The 20674-nt window shown below is 41.5% G+C and overlaps 4 protein-coding genes and 1 non-coding gene across 7 annotated transcripts in view; 1 reads left to right on the top strand and 4 right to left on the bottom strand.

The window, feature by feature from the left end:
* prr5l (proline rich 5 like) overlaps window positions 1-8948 on the bottom strand; it is a 31507-nt gene extending 22559 nt beyond the window's left edge. Inside the window, exons 1-8 of one of the 2 annotated variants that reach the window (XM_077595678.1) lie at window positions 8729-8948; window positions 6995-7160; window positions 6484-6564; window positions 6370-6418; window positions 6134-6188; window positions 5943-6037; window positions 5752-5889; window positions 5563-5680 (exon numbers count right to left, since the gene is read on the bottom strand). In XM_077595678.1, coding sequence (XP_077451804.1) covers window positions 5563-5680; window positions 5752-5889; window positions 5943-6037; window positions 6134-6188; window positions 6370-6418; window positions 6484-6564; window positions 6995-7131 — 673 coding nt within the window. In that variant the 5' untranslated portion in view covers window positions 7132-7160; window positions 8729-8948. Of the gene's footprint in view, window positions 1-5562; window positions 5681-5751; window positions 5890-5942; window positions 6038-6133; window positions 6189-6369; window positions 6419-6483; window positions 6565-6994; window positions 7164-8728 lie in introns of both variants that reach the window. The other variant, XM_077595677.1, reaches the window with a different exon arrangement.
* An 867-nt stretch (window positions 8949-9815) lies between these two features.
* On the bottom strand, window positions 9816-12181 carry LOC144071204 (small ribosomal subunit protein eS17). Its single transcript, XM_077596098.1, has 5 exons — window positions 12079-12181; window positions 11236-11387; window positions 11056-11161; window positions 10585-10650; window positions 9816-10042 (listed from the first exon to the last, which is right to left on the bottom strand). The coding sequence occupies exons 1-5, from the start codon at window positions 12079-12081 to the stop codon at window positions 9965-9967; spliced, it is 405 nt and encodes a 134-aa protein (XP_077452224.1). The 5' UTR covers window positions 12082-12181; the 3' UTR covers window positions 9816-9964.
* Window positions 10699-10828, bottom strand: LOC144072021 (small nucleolar RNA SNORA71). Its single transcript, XR_013299807.1, has one exon. It is a non-coding gene; the product is annotated as a small nucleolar RNA SNORA71 (small nucleolar RNA).
* A 440-nt stretch (window positions 12182-12621) lies between the features above and the next one.
* commd9 (COMM domain containing 9) lies at window positions 12622-15417 on the top strand. Of its 2 annotated transcripts, XM_077596097.1 has the most exons (7): window positions 12622-12730; window positions 12861-12977; window positions 13046-13185; window positions 13249-13283; window positions 14012-14115; window positions 14176-14348; window positions 14436-15417. In XM_077596097.1, exons 1-6 carry the CDS (start codon window positions 12677-12679, stop codon window positions 14299-14301), a joined length of 576 nt encoding a protein of 191 aa, XP_077452223.1. In that variant the 5' UTR covers window positions 12622-12676; the 3' UTR covers window positions 14302-14348; window positions 14436-15417. The 2 variants fall into 2 exon arrangements, 1 of the variants encoding a protein (XP_077452223.1); XR_013299579.1 differs by having other exon boundaries at window positions 14012-14348; window positions 14439-15417.
* LOC144071206 (L-fucose kinase-like) lies at window positions 12825-19041 on the bottom strand. The gene is made up of 5 exons (XM_077596100.1): window positions 18516-19041; window positions 16865-17052; window positions 16640-16739; window positions 15618-15841; window positions 12825-15560 (listed from the first exon to the last, which is right to left on the bottom strand). Exons 3-5 carry the CDS (start codon window positions 16701-16703, stop codon window positions 15489-15491), a joined length of 360 nt encoding a protein of 119 aa, XP_077452226.1. The 5' UTR covers window positions 16704-16739; window positions 16865-17052; window positions 18516-19041; the 3' UTR covers window positions 12825-15488.
* Between the last annotated feature and the right edge of the window lie 1633 nt (window positions 19042-20674).

The following is a 20674-nucleotide window of genomic DNA, read 5'->3' as shown; positions in this document are numbered from 1 at the left end:
CTATACTATGTCGTTTTTTTTAAGAAAAAAGCCTTACCATACTATGTCGTTTTTTAAAGAAAAAAGCCTTACTATACTATGTCGTTTTTTAAAGAAAAAAGCCTTACTATACTATGTCGTTTTTTTAAAGAAAAAAGCCTTACTATACTATGTCGTTTTTTCTAAGAAAAAAGCCTTACTATACTATGTCGTTTTTTAAAGAAAAAAGCCTTACTATACTATGTCGTTTTTTTAAAGAAAAAAGCCTTACTATACTATGTCGTTTTTTTAAAGAAAAAAGCCTTACTATACTATGTCGTTTTTTAAGAAAAAAGCCTTACTATACTATGTCGTTTTTTAAGAAAAAAGCCTTACTATACTATGTCGTTTTCTTTAAGAAAAAAGCCTTACTATACCATGTCGTTTTTTCTAAGAAAAAAGCCTTACTATACTATGTCGTTTTTTAAAGAAAAAAGCCTTACTATACTATGTCGTTTTTTTAAAGAAAAAAGCCTTACTATACTATGTCGTTTTTTTAAAGAAAAAAGCCTTACTATACTATGTCGTTTTTTCTAAGAAAAAAGCCTTACTATACTATGTCGTTTTCTAAGAAAAAAGCCTTACTATACTATGTCGTTTTCTTTAAGAAAAAAGCCTTACTATACCATGTCGTTTTTTCTAAGAAAAAAGCCTTACTATACTATGTCGTTTTTTAAAGAAAAAAGCCTTACTATACTATGTCGTTTTTTTAAAGAAAAAAGCCTTACTATACTATGTCGTTTTTTTAAAGAAAAAAGCCTTACTATACTATGTCGTTTTTTAAGAAAAAAGCCTTACTATACTATGTCGTTTTTTAAGAAAAAAGCCTTACTATACTATGTCGTTTTTTAAAGAAAAAAGCCTTACTATACTATGTCGTTTTTTCTAAGAAAAAAGCCTTACTATACTATGTCGTTTTTTAAAAAAAAGCCTTACTATACTATGTCGTTTTTTAAGAAAAAAGCCTTACTATACTATGTCGTTTTTTAAAGAAAAAAGCCTTACTATACTATGTCGTTTTTTTAAAGAAAAAAGCCTTACTATACTATGTCGTTTTTTTAAAGAAAAAAGCCTTACTATACTATGTCGTTTTTTCTAAGAAAAAAGCCTTACTATACTATGTCGTTTTTTAAAGAAAAAAGCCTTACTATACTATGTCGTTTTTTTAAAGAAAAAAGCCTTACTATACTATGTCGTTTTTTTAAAGAAAAAAGCCTTACTATACTATGTCGTTTTTTCTAAGAAAAAAGCCTTACTATACTATGTCGTTTTTTAAGAAAAAAGCCTTACTATACTATGTCGTTTTTTAAGAAAAAAGCCTTACTATACTATGTCGTTTTTTAAGAAAAAAGCCTTACTATACTATGTCGTTTTTTTAAAGAAAAAAGCCTTACTATACTATGTCGTTTTTTTAAAGAAAAAAGCCTTACTATACTATGTCGTTTTTTAAAGAAAAAAGCCTTACTATACTATGTCGTTTTTTTAAAGAAAAAAGCCTTACTATACTATGTCGTTTTTTTAAAGAAAAAAGCCTTACTATACTATGTCGTTTTTTTAAAGAAAAAAGCCTTACTATACTATGTCGTTTTTTAAAGAAAAAAGCCTTACTATACTATGTCGTTTTTTCTAAGAAAAAAGCCTTACTATACTATGTCGTTTTTTAAGAAAAAAGCCTTACTATACTATGTCGTTTTTTAAGAAAAAAGCCTTACTATACTATGTCGTTTTTTAAGAAAAAAGCCTTACTATACTATGTCGTTTTTTAAGAAAAAAGCCTTACTATACTATGTCGGTTTTTAAGAAAAAAGCCTTACTATACTATGTCGTTTTTTTAAAGAAAAAAGCCTTACTATACTATGTCGTTTTTTTAAAGAAAAAAGCCTTACTATACTATGTCGTTTTTTTAAAGAAAAAAGCCTTACCATACTATGTCGTTTTTTAAAGAAAAAAGCCTTACTATACTATGTCGTTTTTTTTTTTAAAAGCCTTACTATACTATGTCGTTTTTTAAAGAAAAAAGCCTTACTATACTATGTCGTTTTTTTAAAGAAAAAAGCCTTACTATACTATGTCGTTTTTTTAAAGAAAAAAGCCTTACTATACTATGTCGGTTTTTAAAGAAAATAGCCTTACTATACTATGTCGTTTTTTAAGAAAAAAGCCTTGATATACTATGTCGTTTTTTAAAAGAAAAAAGCCTTACTCTACTATGTCGGTTTTTAAAGAAAATAGCCTTACTATACTATGTCGTTTTTTTTTTAAAAAGCCTTACTATACTATGTCGTTTTTTAAAGAAAAAAGCCTTACTATACTATGTCGTTTTTGTAAAGAAAAAAGCCTTACTATACTATGTCGGTTTTTAAGAAAATAGCCTTACTATACCATGTCGTTTTTTCTAAGAAAAAAGCCTTACTATACTATGTTGTTTTTTTAAAGAAAAAAGCCTTACTATACTATGTCGTTTTTTAAAGAAAAAAGCCTTACTATACTATGTCGTTTTTTTAAAGAAAAAAGCCTTACTATACTATGTCGTTTTTGTAAAGAAAAAAGCCTTACTATACTATGTCGGTTTTTAAGAAAATAGCCTTACTATACCATGTCGGTTTTTTTTTTAAAAAAGCCTTACTATACTATGTCGTTTTTTAAAGAAAAAAGCCTTACTATACTATGTCGTTTTTTCTAAGAAAAAAGCCTTACTATACTATGTCGTTTTTTAAGAAAAAAGCCTTACTATACTATGTCGTTTTTTAAGAAAAAAGCCTTGATATACTATGTCGTTTTTTTAAAGAAAAAAGCCTTACTATACTATGTCGGTTTTTAAAGAAAATAGCCTTACTATACTATGTCGTTTTTTTTTTAAAAAGCCTTACTATACTATGTCGTTTTTTAAAGAAAAAAGCCTTACTATACTATGTCGTTTTTTTAAAGAAAAAAGCCTTACTATACTATGTCGTTTTTGTAAAGAAAAAAGCCTTACTATACTATGTCGGTTTTTAAGAAAATAGCCTTACTCTACCATGTCGTTTTTTTTTTTAAAAAGCCTTACTATACTATGTCGTTTTTTAAAGAAAAAAGCCTTACTATACTATGTCGTTTTTTTAAAGAAAAAAGCCTTACTATACTATGTCGTTTTTTTAAAGAAAAAAGCCTTACTATACTATGTCGGTTTTTAAGAAAAAAGCCTTACTATACTATGTCGTTTTTTTAAAGAAAAAAGCCTTACTATACTATGTCGTTTTTTAAAGAAAAAAGCCTTACTATACTATGTCGTTTTTTCTAAGAAAAAAGCCTTACTATACTATGTCGTTTTTTAAGAAAAAAGCCTTACTATACTATGTCGTTTTTTAAGAAAAAAGCCTTACTATACTATGTCGTTTTTTAAGAAAAAAGCCTTACTATACTATGTCGTTTTTTAAGAAAAAAGCCTTACTATACTATGTCGTTTTTTAAGAAAAAAGCCTTACTATACTATGTCGGTTTTTAAGAAAAAAGCCTTACTATACTATGTCGTTTTTTTAAAGAAAAAAGCCTTACTATACTATGTCGTTTTTTTAAAGAAAAAAGCCTTACTATACTATGTCGTTTTTTTAAAGAAAAAAGCCTTACCATACTATGTCGTTTTTTAAAGAAAAAAGCCTTACTATACTATGTCGTTTTTTTTTTTTTTAAAAGCCTTACTATACTATGTCGTTTTTTAAACAAAAAAGCCTTACTATACTATGTCGTTTTTTTAAAGAAAAAAGCCTTACTATACTATGTCGTTTTTTTAAAGAAAAAAGCCTTACTATACTATGTCGGTTTTTAAAGAAAATAGCCTTACTATACTATGTCGTTTTTTTTTTTAAAAAGCCTTACTATACTATGTCGTTTTTTAAAGAAAAAAGCCTTACTATACTATGTCGTTTTTTCTAAGAAAAAAGCCTTACTATACTATGTCGTTTTTTCTAAGAAAAAAGCCTTACTATACTATGTCGTTTTTTAAGAAAAAAGCCTTACTATACTATGTCGTTTTTTAAAGAAAAAAGCCTTACTATACTATGTCGTTTTTTAAAGAAAAAAGCCTTACTATACTATGTCGTTTTTTTAATGAAAAAAGCCTTACTATACTATGTCGTTTTTTAAAGAAAAAAGCCTTACTATACTATGTCGTTTTTTTAAAGAAAAAAGCCTAACTTTACTATGTCGTTTTTTTCTAAGAAAAAAGCCTTACTATACTATGTCGTTTTTTTAAAGAAAAAAGCCTTACTATACTATGTCGGTTTTTAAAGAAAAAAGCCTTACTATACTATGTCGTTTTTTAAAGAAAAAAGCCTTACTATACTATGTCGTTTTTTAAAGAAAAAAGCCTTACTATACTATGTCGTTTTTTAAAGAAAAAAGCATTACTATAATATGTCGTTTTTTAAAGAAAAAAGCCTTACTATACTATGTCGTTTTTAAAAGAAAAAAGCCTTACTATACTATGTCGTTTTTAAAAGAAAAAAGCCTTACTATACTATGTCGTTTTTTAAAGAAAAAAGCCTTACTATACTATGTTGTTTTTTAAAGAAAAAAGCCTTACTATACTATGTTGTTTTTTAAAGAAAAAAGCCTTACTATACTATGTCGTTTTTTAAAGAAAAAAGCCTTACTATACTATGTCATTTTTTAAAGAAAAAAGCCTTACTATACTATGTCGTTTTTAAAGAAAAAAGCCTATCTTTACTATGTCGTTTTTTAAGAAAAAAGCCTTACTATACTATGTTGTTGTTTTTAAAGAAAAAAAGCCTTACTATACATGGTCGTTTTTATTAAGGAAAAAGCCTTACTATATTATGTCGGGTTTTTTAAAGAAAAAAGCCTTACTGTCCTTTGTCGTTTTTTTTATTTTAAAAAAGCCTTACTATACATGGTCATTTTTTTATTTAAAAAAAGAAGCTTTACTATACATGGTTGTTTTTTAAGAAAAAAAAACCTTACTATACAGGGTCATATTTTTGAGAAAAAAGCCTTACTATATATGGTCATTTTTTGTTTGTTTTTAAAAAAAGCCTTACTATACATTGTCGTTTTTTTTTAAGAAAAAAGCCTTATTATTCATGCTTTTTTAAAGCCTTATTAAACATCGTCATTAAAAAAGCTACATTATATTATACATTATTTGGACAAAAAAAGCACCTGACCACCGTAGTACATAAGTCCCAAAGAGAGAAGAGAAAGCAAGCCAAGGCTCTCTCTCTCTCTCGCTCTTTCTCTCTCTCTCTATTTTTTCTCTCTCTCTCTCTCTCTCTCTCTCTCTCTCTCTCTCTCTCTCTCTCTCTCTCTCTTCGGCCTTTCGAAAGGCTTGAAAATGTTAAGACGCTAATCTTGAGTTTATTTGCGGAACGTTCCACCTTTGCTTTGAAAAGTCCTCCTAATGCGCTTAAGCCAACGCCACACGCACGCGTCAAAGTCCCGGAACAAAACCTGATCGAGAAGAACCGGGCGGAATCGAGTAACGGCACACCGAGCCACCCAAAAAATGGCCCGACGACCCCACCACGCCGACGGCAAGCGAGTCCTCACCTGAAGGCGGAAGCCGCTCCGAAGCCACGTCGGCGAGGTACGGCGAGACCACGGCGGCCGCCAGTCGCTCCAGCCGACGGTAGCGCCGGTCGGACGGCGGGCCGCACTCGCGCACCCCCTGCGAGAAAGCGCTACGTCAGCCGGCCCCCCTCCTTTACTCAAATCGTTCGTACCTTCGTCGGTTCGCACCTGCAACACCAGCAGCATGTGAGTGAGCCCGGGGGGCGCGCCCCCGCCAGCGGCCAGGCTGTCCTCCAGGGGGAGCTGCAGCACCAGCGCATCCCGGAAGGAGAGCAGCGCCATCTGTCTCACCGAAGGCTCCCGACCCTGCGGACCTTACGTTGGGGGAGCGATAAAAGGGGGCGAGGCGCCCGGCTCACCTGAACGGGGTAGAAAATGGCCTGCAGGGTGGGGAGCGTCTCGGTGAAGAAACGCGTCCAGACTCGGGACACGGCCTCCAGTCGCTCTTCCTCGCCTGGCGCCGGTCGGCCGGCCAAGGGAGAGCGACGGTTAGGGGGCGTGGCCACCCTGGGAGGCCCCTCCCCTCACCCGCGGCTCCCCCGACGCTCACCGGCGAGGTAGACGCGTTCCAGGAGTTCGGCCAGGCCGGCCGCCAGCAGCCGGTTCTGAAGACCACATGGTCAGCTTTACCTTTGCCGGACCTGGCCGGGCGTTGCGTTTTCAAGTCTCTTTGCGTTCGTTACCTTGGGTTAAAAAAACATAAATAAATAACTGTCAAAACCATGACTTGACGTGGGAAACAAATGAAACAAATCCGCTGGTACGTATTGATATCAAAGGAAGCACCTGTAAGTAATCGCTGAGGAAGGCGCCCATCTCGCTCTTCAGGAGCCGCCTGGAGGAAGCACAGGAGCGCCATTGGTCGTTGCGGCCGTCCGTGCGTCCGTCCGCTCGCCTCACCTGACGTTTTCGTTGAGCGCGTAGAGCTCGTTGGGCCGCAGGGCTCCGCCCCTGAAGACTTTCATCACCGCCGATTGGACGCTGCGGATGGCGCGGATCATCGCCAACGTTGACCCATCGGGGGGAAATAAACGCCACATTTCATGGAAACGCTCGATCCGCCATTCCCAACAAACCGGACCGGACCGGACGTCAACGGCAGCCAAACATTGGACAAGGAAATGACCCCAAAATATTGAATAGAAAGGCCCACGGGCTCATTTTTGCCATTTTGAGCTCCACAATGTCTCTTAAGCAGTGCGTCGACTCTCTGTCTAATCAAAAGGAGTTGAGTCATGCTGCTTTGGTGTGTGAAAGAGAGACAGGAAGTACGCTAGGTCTCTGTCACTGCCACTTCCTGTCAAACATCCTGCTTATTGCTGACCGGAGCAGGAAGACGCTTTGTTTTTTTGGCAGGAGAAGAGCAAGCTGCTTTATCACAGCTCAAAGGGCTTTTTATTCTCCTACGTACCTGTTCCACAGGGCGCCGTGGCAAACTTGCAAAGCGGCGCCCGCTCCGCCGCCTCCGATTCCGGCGTGGAAGCGGCTCAGGTCGGAGAGAACCGGAGAACTCATGAAGCGAGGCCTGGGCCGCCGGAAGGATCCCATCGACCGCCTCGCCAACAAGCCACCACAAACTTCTTTTTAAAGAAAAAAAGCCATACAATATTAGGTCGTTTTTTCTAAGAAAAAAGCCTTACTATACATAGTAGTTTTTTTAAGAAAAAAGCCTTATTATACATAGTAGTTTTTAAAGAAAAAAGCCTTACTATACTATGTCGTTTTTTAAGAAAAAAGCCTTACAATACTATGTCGTTTTTCTAAGAAAAAAGCCTTACCATACTGTGTTTTTTTAAGAAAAAAGCCTTAGTATACTATGTCGTTTTTTTAAAAGAAAAAAGCCTTACTATACTATGTCGTTTTTTTTAAAAGCCTTACTATACTATGCCGTTTTTTAAAGAAAAAAGCCATACTATACTATGTCGTTTTTTTAAAGAAAAAAGCCATACTATACTATGTCGTTTTTTAAGAAAAAAGCCTTACAATACTATGTCGGTTTTTAAGAAAAAAGCCTTACTATACTATGTCATTTTTTAAAGAAAAAGCCTTACTATACTATGTATTTTTTTCTAAGAAAAAAGCCTTACTATACTATGTCCTTTTTTCTAAGAAAAAAGCCTTACTATACTATGTCGTTTTTTAAGAAAAAAGCCTTACAATACTATGTCGTTTTTTGAAGAAAAAAGGCTTACTATACTATGTCGTTTTTTGAAGAAAAAAGCCTTACTATACTGTCGTTTTTAAAGAAAAAAGCCTAACTTTACTATGTCGTTTTTTAAGAAAAAAGCCTTACTATACTATGTCATTTTTTTTAAAGCCTTACTATACTATGTCGTTTTTTTTTAAAAAAGCCTTACTATACTATGCCGTTTTTAAAGAAAAAAGCCTTACTATACTATGTCGTTTTTTTAAGAAAAAAGCCTTACTGTACTATGTTGTTTTTTAAGAAAAAAGCCTTGCTATACTATTTCATTTTTTTCTAAGAAAAAAGCCTTACTATACATAGTGTTTTTTAGAGAAAAAGCCTTACTATACTACGTCGTTTTTTAAAGAAAAAAAGCCTTGCTATACTATGTCGTTTTTTGAAGAAAAAAGGCTTACTATACTATGTCGTTTTTTTAAGAAAAAAGCCTTACTATACTATGTCGTTTTTTTAAAGAAAAAAGCCTTACTATACTATGTCGTTTTTTTAAAGAAAAAAAGCCTTACTATACTATGTCGTTTTTAAGAAATAAGCCTTACTTTACTGTGTCGTTTTTAGAGAAAAAAGCCTTACTATTTAGTTAGCTCTGGTAAAGGGAGCAAATTCAACTCAAAGGAGGCGGACTCACTCATTCACCCAAAAGATTCAAACCTTTGGCTTTACTCGCTAGATGCAAACGCGGGTGTGTTTTTATTTCAAGCCTATTAGTCAATCATTCGTCTACTAAAATGAGTTTATCACTAGCAGACGTCCCCGTCTAGAAGGAGCGGCGGGGAATGAAAGCCAAGTTCCAAGTATACGCCGTCAAAGCCCATAATTTGGGCCAAGATGCACACCAGGGATTTTCTCACGAGTAGACGTTGATTGGAAGTGCAACACCGTAAACGGCAACAAACTAATCTCAAGTCTCGTGGTGGCAAAGCCGAGCGGAGATCTACTTACGTCCTCCAGAATGCGGGCGAACGAGCCCAAATGCTGTTTCCAAAGGGGGTTCTGCTCTGGTCGGATTTGCCGTGCCCCGGGGCAGGATCCACGGTCTGGCCAGGTCGCGTCACGCCACGTCGTGCGAGAATTAGACTCGATACATCCGCGACTTGGTGTTTTTTTGCTTGGCGCTGTTTTTGATTCGCGCGGTGGGCGGTCCGATGACGTTCGACGGACGAACACCAGTCACGGACCACCGGAAACGGCGCGTACGCCAGACGAGAGGAGAGAGGAAGGATGGTGGCCAACGCGGCCACCTTGCGTCGGAATTGGGACTTTTTTTTTTTCACTAACTTTTCTTAAGGTGGTAGTACAGACGATCCCCTACTTACGAACAAGTTAGGTTCCGAGCGATTGTTCGTAAGTTGCTCAGTGCTATATTTTGTATTATAATTTATGTTTAAGGCCTATATAAGTATATTGAAGGTTTACATAAGTGCATTTGTATGTTTAAGGCTTGTATAAGTAACACACATTGGTTTGTACTGAAAAAAACATTTAATAAAATGGAGAGAATACATACAGTACTGTATACATAGGTATAGTATAAAGTATATAGTATAAAGTATAAAACGGTTCTTTGCGCACTGGAGATACGTTCACGCACTTCCGCACTGCAACGAAGTGGGCAGAGGAAGGTAGATGCTAGGTGAGCTGAGCTCTCACAGCGCCAGGCATCGTCGGTATTAGCAGCGGAAAGAAGCACTACACGGAAAAAGGCGCGCAATACAAAATCGAACTTCCGAACATTTTTCGACATAAACGCAATTTGCAGACAGCGTCTGTACCGGCTTCACGCACCGGTGCATCGCAAATGTAGACTAGCCTGTCGTCAAAGCGTCATTAGAAAAGGACAGAAAAAGAGGCCGCTAACACAAAAGCATGACAGGAAGCAAAGTGAAAAAGAAGCACCATTCTGAAACGTCATTTCTTAAGTCTTTATTAAACATTTATTATACATTAACAAAAATATCATATATTTATATATATATATATATATATATATATATATATATATAGAAAGGCAAAAAAAAGGCATATGAGCAATTGCTCATTAGAAACTTTGTGGCTAACATTAACAGTGCAGTTGACTTGGCAATAACCTTCCTGAGCAATGATATTTGAACCAAATATTGGCAAAGGACACCGAAACGACCGTTTTGGTCTTCTTATTCCAAAAAAGGAAAACAGCTTTTAAACTCCTCGAGGTTGTTTGAAGTTCATGCCAACCGTCTGCTGCGTCACCTGAAGGTTGGACAGATTGCCAAAATCCTGACAAAAAACAACAACAAAAAAGGACACAAGTGGTTAAAACAGGGGTAGGGAACCTATGGCTCGGGAGCCACATGTGGCTCTTTTTTCATGGGTGCATCTGGCTCTTTGCTAACCTGTGAGCTAAAATATGGAAATTGCTGGTGACATAACTGAGATATTACATCTAGAACTGCTTTAAGCTTCTTTTTTTTGCAGTAGACTCTTCTGGAATGCATCCCTTCATTGATTAGCAACAGTATAAGAACCTTTTTAAAAAATATTCAGTTTTTTCCACTTTAAGTGGTGAAATTACAACAACAAAAAATTGAAAATGCACTCGTTTACATGTATGTATTTTGACTTTAAATTTGTAGTATGGCTCACAAGGAAAAACATTGGAAAATATGAATTGTTTGTGGCTCTCTTCGTCCAAAAAGGTTAAAGACCCCTGGGTTAAAAGCAGCAAGTTTGCTTTCCTAAACTATCAACACCAGCAGGGGGCGACGTCGCCGACCCTTTCGATACGGGTCGGCCGGTTGGGCAAAGGCGATTCCACTTACCAGAAGTTTGAGCATCTCCTTGGTGTCGGGGTCCACCTCGATCAGTTCCTGGTCCAAGGCAGAGACCTGCGAGGCACAAAAGTTAGCGACGGAAACGGCGACTCCTCGGTCTCTTGTCGACGAGCACCAGGGTCTGACGGGAAGCGACGACCCGCCAGACACGGAGAAAAGGCTGCCTTTTTCTCTTCCTGTACTTTTACTGCCTCCAGCCACAAGCAGGCCGGCAACACTTTCGATGACAGGGCTGACTGCGGATTACGATCGTATGTCGAGGTACCACTGTATTAATATTTTACTAACTACTACAACACAACCCCAGTGAATAATAGTGATAAATATAAAAATTGAATAGGAACCTTTAGTTGGGAAAAACTACCAACATACCCCCCCATAAATATAGCAAAATGAGTTGAGTGCATTGGTATTTTTCCCTCGGTTTGAAATCTCAAATCCGATGTTGCTCGAGCTAACCTCAGGAACGTAGTTGTCGCGCCTCTCGCGTTCGTCCTCCTGCAACTTGATCGAGATTCCTCGGACGGGGCCTCGCTGGATGCGCTTCATCAGGTGCGTCACGTAACTGCAACGGACGCACGTGCGTCCTTCAGGGGCCTAGCTCGGAAACGCCGTCTCGGGCGAGGAGCCACAACTCACCCGGCAATCTTGTTTCGGAGCTTCTTACTGGGAATGATGGCGATTTCCTCGCACACCCGCTTGTTAGTGTGGAAGTCATTGCCCAGCCGCGTGTAGTACTTCTCGATGATCACCCGAGCCCCCTTCTTCACCGTCTTGGTCCGGACTCGCCCCTAAAAAACACCCATTCACAAAGTCACGTGATGTGCACAAGTGCCTGAGTTGTACCGAAAACGGTAAATTGCTGATTTGTTAAAAGGAACGACGCCGAAGTCGTTGGCGTGCCAGTAAAATACAAAGGACTCCGAAACGGATACATCCGTTTAAGGAATTGTAGTTCAATAATAATTAATAATCAAATAAGTAAACAATTCGACCCAAACTGCCAAAATGGCTTAAAACGGACGGTGAACAATTTGACCAACTCGTTCAACACGAGCAAGTCGCAACAGTTAGGAAAAAGTCCCAAATCGTGCGACACGAGCACGTGGCCTTACAGAAAGCTAAACGTTAGCATTAGCGACCAAAGTCCCCTAAGAGACTTAGACCAAACATTCTCGACGTGGCGGAAACGTAACAACCACAACAAAAATGCTAAATTTGGGAAGCCAAGACGGCAGGTCAAAGCAGACTCACCTAGCGCCCAACCGAACTTGATTAGAAGCCCGAAAATGCCGCAAGTCGGCGCTCGTAGCGTGCTTCCACCACAAAGTCCATTTGGAGACGCCAATCGCGACAAATAAAGCAACGAAAGGGCAAATCAAGTTCCCGAGCACCTCAGATGATTGAAACATGACGAAGTGAAGGGTTTAAACGGGAGGATTACGTCGGATAGCGCAACGAGCTCGTTGAGAAGACACCTACCATGTTGGAAAGGCATGAGCGAAAGGGCCCACGTCATTTCCAGCGGAAATAGATAAACCCGAGCGAGCGAACAGAACCGGACATGCGAATACGGAAGCATTGCGCCACCTTCGGTAGGAGGATCACGATGCGTCCGTTGATGTCCACAGCTATCACTTGAGCGTCGTCACTCGTCGGCCATTTTGTGTCAGCGCCATTCGCTAAAACATAATGTTACTACAGTGTAGTGCAGTCAAATAGCTAAAATTGCTTTGTTTTCCAAGCGATGAGCTCTTAGCACACTGCAAAGATGTTTTAAATTAACAAATTCAATTCCAATGACGGCGATAGACGTCCAATCCATTGTGACTGGAAAAAGTCACAGTGTATTGGACGTCTATCGCCGCCAGGGGCAGCTCACCACAATTGATGAATGATACGAAAGCCGATGGAACAGTCAAAAGATTTTTTTTAATGTGAGATGACAGATATCGTTTACCAAAAAACAAGTTTGTAAATCCGCCCAGGAGTCGGTGGGTTTGGAGTATTTGAAACATCTAACCTTTAATTTATGTGATATCCAGTGTCACGTTCGTGCTGGTCAGGTGACTCTATCAACATGGCCGCCGCACCGTCGGGTGAAGATTTCGCCAATTTGCAGCTTCTTCTCAAGGTTTGAGCAGTCGCCACGCTATTTTGTCGTCGTATGCTAGCTCGGAGGCTCCGAGGCTACGGGTCAAACGGGACCCTAAGACAGCTGGCTCGTATTTGGCTCTTATTTTGGCATTTATTTATCTTTTGAGGCACCATCCAAAGAGTTGGTGAAGGAGCTGTGCGCGCAGAGCTACGAAGAGCCAAGTGCCGCTTCCATTCGCAAAGCTGCCGCCGCGCTAGTCGTCCCCGAAGCTCAGGCATCCCAGGTATAGGACTTCAAGGGGCGGCGGGCAAGGGCCGCCATGATGGGACAGGGGCCTTCTTGTCTTTCCAGCTGCTCCGTTCGCTGCGCGCGCTTTCCGCACACGTCGTCTTCCACAACCTGAACGCGGCCGAGCGCATCGTCCAAATTTTCCCCGATAATTTCCACGCCAGCCTGAAGAACCTGCTAGCCAAGATCTTGCTGGAGAACAGGTGAGCGCCCGCTACGTCGGCTTCCGCTTCCTGCGATCGTCTCATGCGTCTGACCCTTTTCAGCATCGCCTGGAAGACGGACGCCATCAGGAGCCAAGGTGAGTTTCGGGGCCCAAAGCGGGAGCTTTCAAAGCTTCATGCCGCGACCAGTCGATTTTGTAAACCGCTTTGACTTTTTTTTCTTCATCTAATGCACACAGATGATGGAAGCACTATAATAAACACTCATTTGTTTAAACGTTTAGTTCAGGGGTCGGGAACCTTTTTGACGAAGAGAGCCACAAACAATTCATATTTTCCAATGTTATTCCTTGTGAGCCATACTACCAATTTAAAAGTCAAAATACAGACATGTAAACGAGTGCCTTTTCAATTTTGGGGGTAATTTCACCACTTTTAAAGTGGAAAAAACTGAATATTTTTAAAAGATTCTTATGCTGTTGCTCATCAATGAAAGGATGCATTCCAGAAGAGTCTACTGCAACAAAAAAAATGAAGATTAAAGCAGTTCTAGATGTAATATCTCAGTTCTGTCACCAGCGATTTTCATATTTTAGCTCACAGGTTAGCAAATAGCCAGATGCACCCGTCAAAAGAGCCGCATGTGGCTCCCGAGCCATTGGTTCCCTACCTGGTTTAGTTGAATTGGCTACTACATGCACGGTAAACGAGGATCGTCACCCGAACGGCGACCGGAGCAGTTTTTGGCCGACCTTTGTTCGCTATCCACCGGATGGCGGATTTGGTCCGTCACCCGTAGATTGCCTTCCAAGCAATGCACGGCTAAAGTCCCCCATTTTCTGCTCCACATGACTCGACGGCGTAGCCTCGCTCCCCCGGCTGAAATCAACGGACTGGCGGGTGGACATGGTGAGCGGCTCGGACGCGCTCAGCCGTACGTGCGTCCCCACGTGCCTGGTCCGCTTTGAGGTGCGTCGCCACCCGGCGTCCGTCCGTTTGTGCGTCGGCGCTAACGCGAGCCCTTGACAGACGGAGGAGGCGGGCCGGGATTCCGTCTCCGTGGCGACGGTGGAGCTGAGCCGGGAGAGTCTGGACACCATGTTAGACGGGCTGGGACGTATCCGGGACCAACTGTCCGCCGTCGCCGGGAAGTGACGCCGACGTCGGGCGCCTCGTCAAAAATGGGCCGGAGGAAGGAGTCGGTAGGTGCGAGTGAACCTAATCGTCACGGTTGGAATTTTGAAAAGTTGGAAAGATTGATTTCTTTTTTCTCCAAATTTTTGTGACAGCAGGATTCTTTAGTCCACAGGCAGAGTGGTCCATCGGTGGAATATTCATTCGCTGATTCTAATGATATGCGGACTGTCCCACGACGGTCTGGAGGGGTCCCCCCCCCCTGGAAACTGCTGGCCCGTGAATCCAGATCCGTCCTTTGTCGCCTTATCTGCTGGAATCCACCGTGTCTCCTTTGAAGTTTCACCTCTGCTGCTTGGCACCTTGGCGTTACTTCCCCTCAGCGTCCACCATCTGTCTTCTTAACCAACCTCAAAGCAGAAACTCAGACCGAGACCTTTTGTTCATTGTAATCGGGTTAAGAACAATAGTTTTAATCCCACAGTGGTAATATATCAAAATGAAACAGCTAAACTAAAATGAATGAGTAAAATATATCATATTCTTCATCTGTTAGCCTGGCTTCTTTCGGCTACTTCTTTTTTTGGAACCATTTAGCCATGCCTACGCTGTCACACACATGGGACTAGCTCCGGGGTTCCCGACCCCTGGATTAGCTGTTACAATACTCAGCGGAAGGAGCAACACCTGGGTGCCGCCGGGGATTCGGAGCAGGACAAAAGTGCCGGGAGAAGAGGCAACGCTTCTGACCAACCATTCCATCGTGGGATAAGATGAAAGAGCTGTCGGCGCTTACCAGCAACAGAGTCGAGGGGCTCTACTCTGCTACTGTTGTTTTCAGCTCCAGACTACTGAGGAAGTGTGCGGATAAGCTTGGAAGAGTGACTCTGCATATTCTCTACCTCGGTCACAATCTGCAGAAGTTCCCCATCTTGTGGAAGACTTCCTGTGTGTGGTTCCAGTTTTTGGTTCCATTTTCCACTTTCCATTGACTTTGATTTGCTTTGTACTTTTTGCTTTTGCTTTGTTGTTGTGCGGCCTTTACGACTGTACCGTCTAACTTATAACTATGCCTTTTCTTGCTACCGTCACAATGAAATTTCCCGAATACGGGATGAATAAAGTTATCCAATCCAATCCATTGCCAAATGACATTTTCCTCCCTGGTCAAACTGGGATTGCGCATCGTGGCAATAAATTAGTGGACCTCATACTGGCTGGAGCAGAGCCAATCCCTCCGTGTCTATTTCCACCGTGTGGACGGTGAAATCTCCCACGCCCTGAAAGGCAGCACCGTGTTAGTAAAGGCGCCGGACCCGCCGGCGATGGCGACTCACCGGCGCGTCGGCCAGGACGCAAGCGACGGCGTCTTTTTGGTCCGGGAGGCGGCTCAGCAGGCAGAGGAAGCCGCCGCCCCCGGCGCCCGCCAGGCTCTGGCCCAGCGCCAGCGGGCGCAGCGCCTCCATGATGGCCCGCACCGTGGTGGGCTCACAGCCCGGCGCCATGCACTTCTTGTGAAGCCACGAACGATCTAGGCAGACGCCCACTGCCGATAAACAACCTGCCGTGGGGGGATGCAAGGTCAGGCGGGGTTAGAAGCCTTTTTTTTTTTTTACCCCTTTCCCCATGATGGCGCCGTTTAACCGGCAGCCAGTGGCAGTAGCTCTGTCCACTCATGTTTTTCGTGTTTTACAGCATGTTTTACATGAAAAATTAGAGGGAACATTGACATGCACCTGCTTGTGGCAGGTGTGATACTGATGTGCCCATAGCAAGCAATGATGACGTCGTGACCGGATGATTCGCCTAAAGACGCTTCGCCGACGGACGTTTGACAGACGGACGGGTCGCCGAATGAACGTTCGTTCAAACAGCGTTTAATGATTAAATACAAATACTAGTATTTGTTAGTTTAATGATTAAATACAAATACTAGTATTTGTATTTAATCATTAAACGCTGTTTTCAGCCGGATTTGACCGAATTTGAGAGCACTTTGAGCCGTTTGGCGAATGGACGTATATGGACGTTTTTTTGCCTCCATCGCGACATTTTACCGAGGAATTCACTTCCCTGGGCTCGGTTCTAATGTCCAAAGAGCTCCAGTATTTGTATTTAATCATGAAATGCTGTTTTAGGATGGATTTGACCCGAGCGCGCGAATCCCGTTTCGGCGAAACCTCCGTTCGGCGGAACGTCCATTCGGCGACCTGCCCGTCTATCAAACGTCTTTAGGCGAATCATCCGAGTAGCGATGATGTCGCTCACACTGGTACTCAGTGCGCTCAGGGAGGTTGTCTTTCTGCCCAGACCAACGAAAAATGAGAGGGAACATTGCTCGCCACGCCGCCTGACTCACCATCTCGGCAGGCTCTGGCGCAGTCCTCGCCGTTGGCGACCAGCTCGCCGACGTCGCGGACCATGGCGGGGAGACGGCTGTACCAGCGGCGCACCACCGCCTGAACGAGGGTTTCACAGAAATCTAGTGTCTTACAGTGGCATGATGCGCTGGCTGGCAGCCATTTTGTGGCGAGGGGCTCGAATGCCAGGGTCTTAATTGAGCGGACGGCTCGACGCTCCCGACCTGCAGCAGGTTGCGTGCCAGTCTGGTCTTGCCGGTGTAGACCAACAGGAGGTGGCGCTCCAGAGCCCGGAGGAAGCCGTCCGGGACGGCCGGGCGCTCCACGCGCACCCGCAGCGGCAGGCGTGCTTCGGAGCGGCCCACCTTGATGCCGCCTTCCAGACCCCCCACTTGGTCCTGCCAGCCGCCACCTGGGATGAAGGCGTCATTACCGAGGTTAAAGTCTTAACACATTCATTCATTTAAAAAAATACAATAAAAAAACAATGTTTTATAGCAGGGGTGGGGAACCTTTTTGACGAAGAGAACCATAAACAATTCATATTTTCAAACATTATTCCTTGAGCAGTGGCGGACTATGGCAGAAATGCGACAGGACAGGCTCGACTTTCAGCATTATTTTCGATGGCGATATAAAAGAAGGAAGGAAGAAAGAAAGGAGGATGGATATTGTGTACAGTTAAAAAGGATTTTTGGTGAGTACAATATGGCTATATTCCTAAATAACATTTCAATTGTGGGCCCGGTTCTGATATCTGAAAAGCTCCAGTGTTTGTATTTAATCACTAAATGCTGCTAGGAAATGGATTTTACCCCATTTCAGTGCATTTTTTGCCGTTTCGCCATTGACGTCCATCGCCGTCTTTTCCCGGGAAAATCACCCCCCCCCCCCCCCCCCGGCCCGGTTGTAATGTCTGAAAAGCTCCAGTATTTGTCCAGCATTCGGTCAAGTCGTTGACGGAGACAGGCGTCCAATCCATTTAGTGGGGAGAGGATATTTCAGTTTTTTTAAATCTTGGGTTGAAATGAAAATATTTTCCCATTTATCTATTTGAATTGTTTTTTAATAAATAAAAAATAGGGTTTTTAAATACCTTTCTTTTAATCAAAAATGAGGTTTTAATATAAAAAAACAAAAAAAATGACCTTTTCAAATTTGAAATATGACACTATTTACTCAAGTCATCACATTTTAAAAACTAAATGCAAATAATAGGGAATATTTTCTATTGAAATATTTGAAAATGGCATGAGTCTGTGGAGTCCCTCCGAAGCTCCTTTAGCAATAGACTGCGGCACCCTCATTGCAGGAAGGAGCGCTTCCGCAGATACTTCCTCCCATCAGCTATGGGGCTCTTTAACAAAAAAATGGCTGTGTGTTAAGACCTACCATATGCATGCATGTACATTTATGTGTATGTATGTATGTATATATGTGCTAAGCAACACGCTTATTTAATTATATATTTATTCATGTATTTATTTCTTGACCTACTTATGACCTATCTATTTATGTCTAAAATGCCTTTCCTATTCATGCATCCTCACCCTCTTGCCACTGGAACAACGAAATTTCCAGAATACGGGATGAATAAAGTTATCCAATCCAATCCAATCCAAGTCATCAAATTTTAAAAACTAAATGAAAAAAGGGAATATTTTCTTTAGAAATATTTGAAAATGCCATTCTACTAAATGATTGACTTTTGACCAATGACAGTCATTTTCTAGGCCAGAATCCCTCCCAGTCGGTTAATTGGCCACGTTAAGTTAAGTTCAGTTTTTCTAATGGACTGGTGGGCTCCGCCTTTCATCCCTCCCGGTCTAAACGAGCGGACGCCCGTCGCCGTTCGCGGCGCGCGTACGTACGTACCCTGGGCTGAAAATCTCCGTCGTCATCATCGTCGTCGTCGTCTTCTTCTTCTTCGTCGTCGTCGTCTTGCTCCTGGCGGCGAGGGAACGGGGGTCAGACGGCGGGCGGTGTGGATTGGCCCGGTGAAACATTTTCATGACTATAAGGCGCACATAAAAGTCTAAAATTTTCTCCAAAATAGACAGGGCGCCTTATAATCCAGTGTGCTTTATATATGGACCAAAACTAAAATTGTTATCACGATAAAATCAAATAAATCGGTCGATAGGACAACTACGGCAAGCAGCCCCCGACTCTACTATTTTCCCGTAGATAAAACACTGCGCAGTGACTGCTGGGATATAGAGTTCTTAATACACCCAGTTCTTCAATACAGTTAGTATGATGGCGAGCACACTAATTTGGTGCTGGCCGTCATTTCGGCTATATTTACAAAAGAAATCCTGCTGCTAAATGTTGGCGTCAACAGAGCATTCAAAACTAGACTATAGTATATATACATTATATATAATAACTCGGAGCTTGCCGTCATTCCCGGAGGCTTAAGAACTACAACCGCGGGACCCGGCGTTTTGAAAGACTCATTTGGGCAATTGTTTAATTCGGACACAGAAAATGAAAACTTTGATGGATTTGTGGGTGATGATGACGTGAGTACGTTGTAAAATGTCTAAATAAAGTACTACCGAACTCAGTTTTGCTTCCGTTGCCTTTTTAAAAACGTGTTTTTAGCGTGTGGGTGTAGCGTGCAAGAACTATATTTCCTAGCAGTCACTGCGCACCGGAACCCGGAAATAAGCTACTTCCGGTAGCCAGCGCTATTGCGTTTCGATGTTCATCCATATATAATATATAACATATATGCGTCTAAAAAAAGTGCATGCTTTGTGTGGAGTATGGAATGTATTCTTATGCTTTTTATTAGTCAATAGGTTCATTTAGTGTAGTCACTAGGATAGAATTTTGCATGGGCTAGCGGAAATTTCCGTCCGTGACACCTATGAGTTGGGGGCGCATCATCTGCATGTGATAGTATAAAACATGATTAGATCACTGTCCCGCCTTCTGTTTGTACCTATGTCACATGACCTTTGTCAATAAAACTAGTCGACCTGCTGGGGGGATTCAGGGAGTTCAAACTAGTCAGGCTGGAGGATAGATGCGCTCCTGCCGCTGGCTGCTCTGACCCCCTCCTTCAGCTGAAGCTAGATAAAACTCATCATGGCCGACTCTGTGTGCTTCCTCTAATTCGAAGTTATTGAATGTTTATCGATTAGATCCAACATTTTCTGGTGCCTTAGAAACCCGGGAGATTCATTTCTGAATTTTCGGACCGCGGTGGACTGAAGGCCAAGAATTACTGACGTCAGCTACTCTTACTTTGAAAGAGAGAGGCATTTCGGTCGATCGCGGCCCGTTTGAAGAACGAACCCCCATCGGAAAAGAGGAGGCACAAGAGACGGTAAGGGGCTGTTTAAAATTAATATTTAGGACAAGGCTGGTGGGAATCCCGTTTTTCATTCGTGGAATAGTCGAGAAAAACGCCTCATAAATAGGGGATAAATTGTGCATACTGTTGAGAAGTACGTATGTCAGAAAAAAGGAAAATAGATACGTAAGGTATGCAACGGACGTACATTTAGTCGGTCTGGCCAACTAAATGTCGATCCAAGAGGTGGGATGGTGACGCGGCTTAACCTAGGGTGGGGGTTAAAAGTCCCCCTAAGGTGGGGGTTAGAGTCCCCTTTGTTAAAAGGATTTCTGGAGATTGTCAAAAATAAAGCTTCCAAAAATACTGCACCCGATGAGTAAGAAAGCGCTCGATTAAAAAGTATAGTACTACTATTATATAAACCAGAAGCGTTTGTTAAGAACCGGAAGTAGGCCATGACGCGCTTTATGTCGCGCTTGGTATGCGCTCATGAATCGAGAGGATTGAAGAGAATAACGGTTAAAAAGACGGCGTAGACGGATGAATAGGATAATAAAAGATAAGTATTAAAGAGATAATAAATTAGATGCGACGTCCCTAGAGAATCACCGTAAAATATCGCCTTAAATGTATTAATAGCGTAACATGTGACCATTGTTTTAAAAAAAAAAACGTTCAAACAAAGGGACGTGAAGTAAGAAGATGTGAAATTAATGCTGAGAGATTT

Source organism: Stigmatopora argus, chromosome 3, assembly GCF_051989625.1.
Source record: "Stigmatopora argus isolate UIUO_Sarg chromosome 3, RoL_Sarg_1.0, whole genome shotgun sequence".
Lineage (NCBI taxonomy): Eukaryota > Metazoa > Chordata > Actinopteri > Syngnathiformes > Syngnathidae > Stigmatopora > Stigmatopora argus.
This window is presented reverse-complemented; position numbering and strand designations above follow the sequence as displayed.

Excerpts from the sequence above, each read along its gene's own strand:
- LOC144071206 (XM_077596100.1), bottom strand. The coding sequence starts at position 16,703 with ATGGTCCGCGACGTCGGCGAGCTGGTCGCCAACGGCGAGGACTGCGCC. Across the intron at positions 15,842-16,639 it reads CGCCAGAGCCTGCCGAGATG|GTTGTTTATCGGCAGTGGGC; the intron begins GTGAGTCAGGCG and ends CCCCCACGGCAG. Across the intron at positions 15,561-15,617 it reads GCGTCCTGGCCGACGCGCCG|GGCGTGGGAGATTTCACCGT; the intron begins GTGAGTCGCCAT and ends GCTGCCTTTCAG.
- LOC144071204 (XM_077596098.1), bottom strand. Across the intron at positions 11,162-11,235 it reads CTCCGAAACAAGATTGCCGG|TTACGTGACGCACCTGATGA; the intron begins GTGAGTTGTGGC and ends CGTCCGTTGCAG. Across the intron at positions 10,043-10,584 it reads AGGAGATGCTCAAACTTCTG|GATTTTGGCAATCTGTCCAA; the intron begins GTAAGTGGAATC and ends GTTTTTTGTCAG.
- commd9 (XM_077596097.1), top strand. The coding sequence starts at position 12,677 with ATGGCCGCCGCACCGTCGGGTGAAGATTTCGCCAATTTGCAGCTTCTT. Across the intron at positions 13,186-13,248 it reads AAGATCTTGCTGGAGAACAG|CATCGCCTGGAAGACGGACG; the intron begins GTGAGCGCCCGC and ends GACCCTTTTCAG. Across the intron at positions 14,116-14,175 it reads CGTGCCTGGTCCGCTTTGAG|ACGGAGGAGGCGGGCCGGGA; the intron begins GTGCGTCGCCAC and ends AGCCCTTGACAG.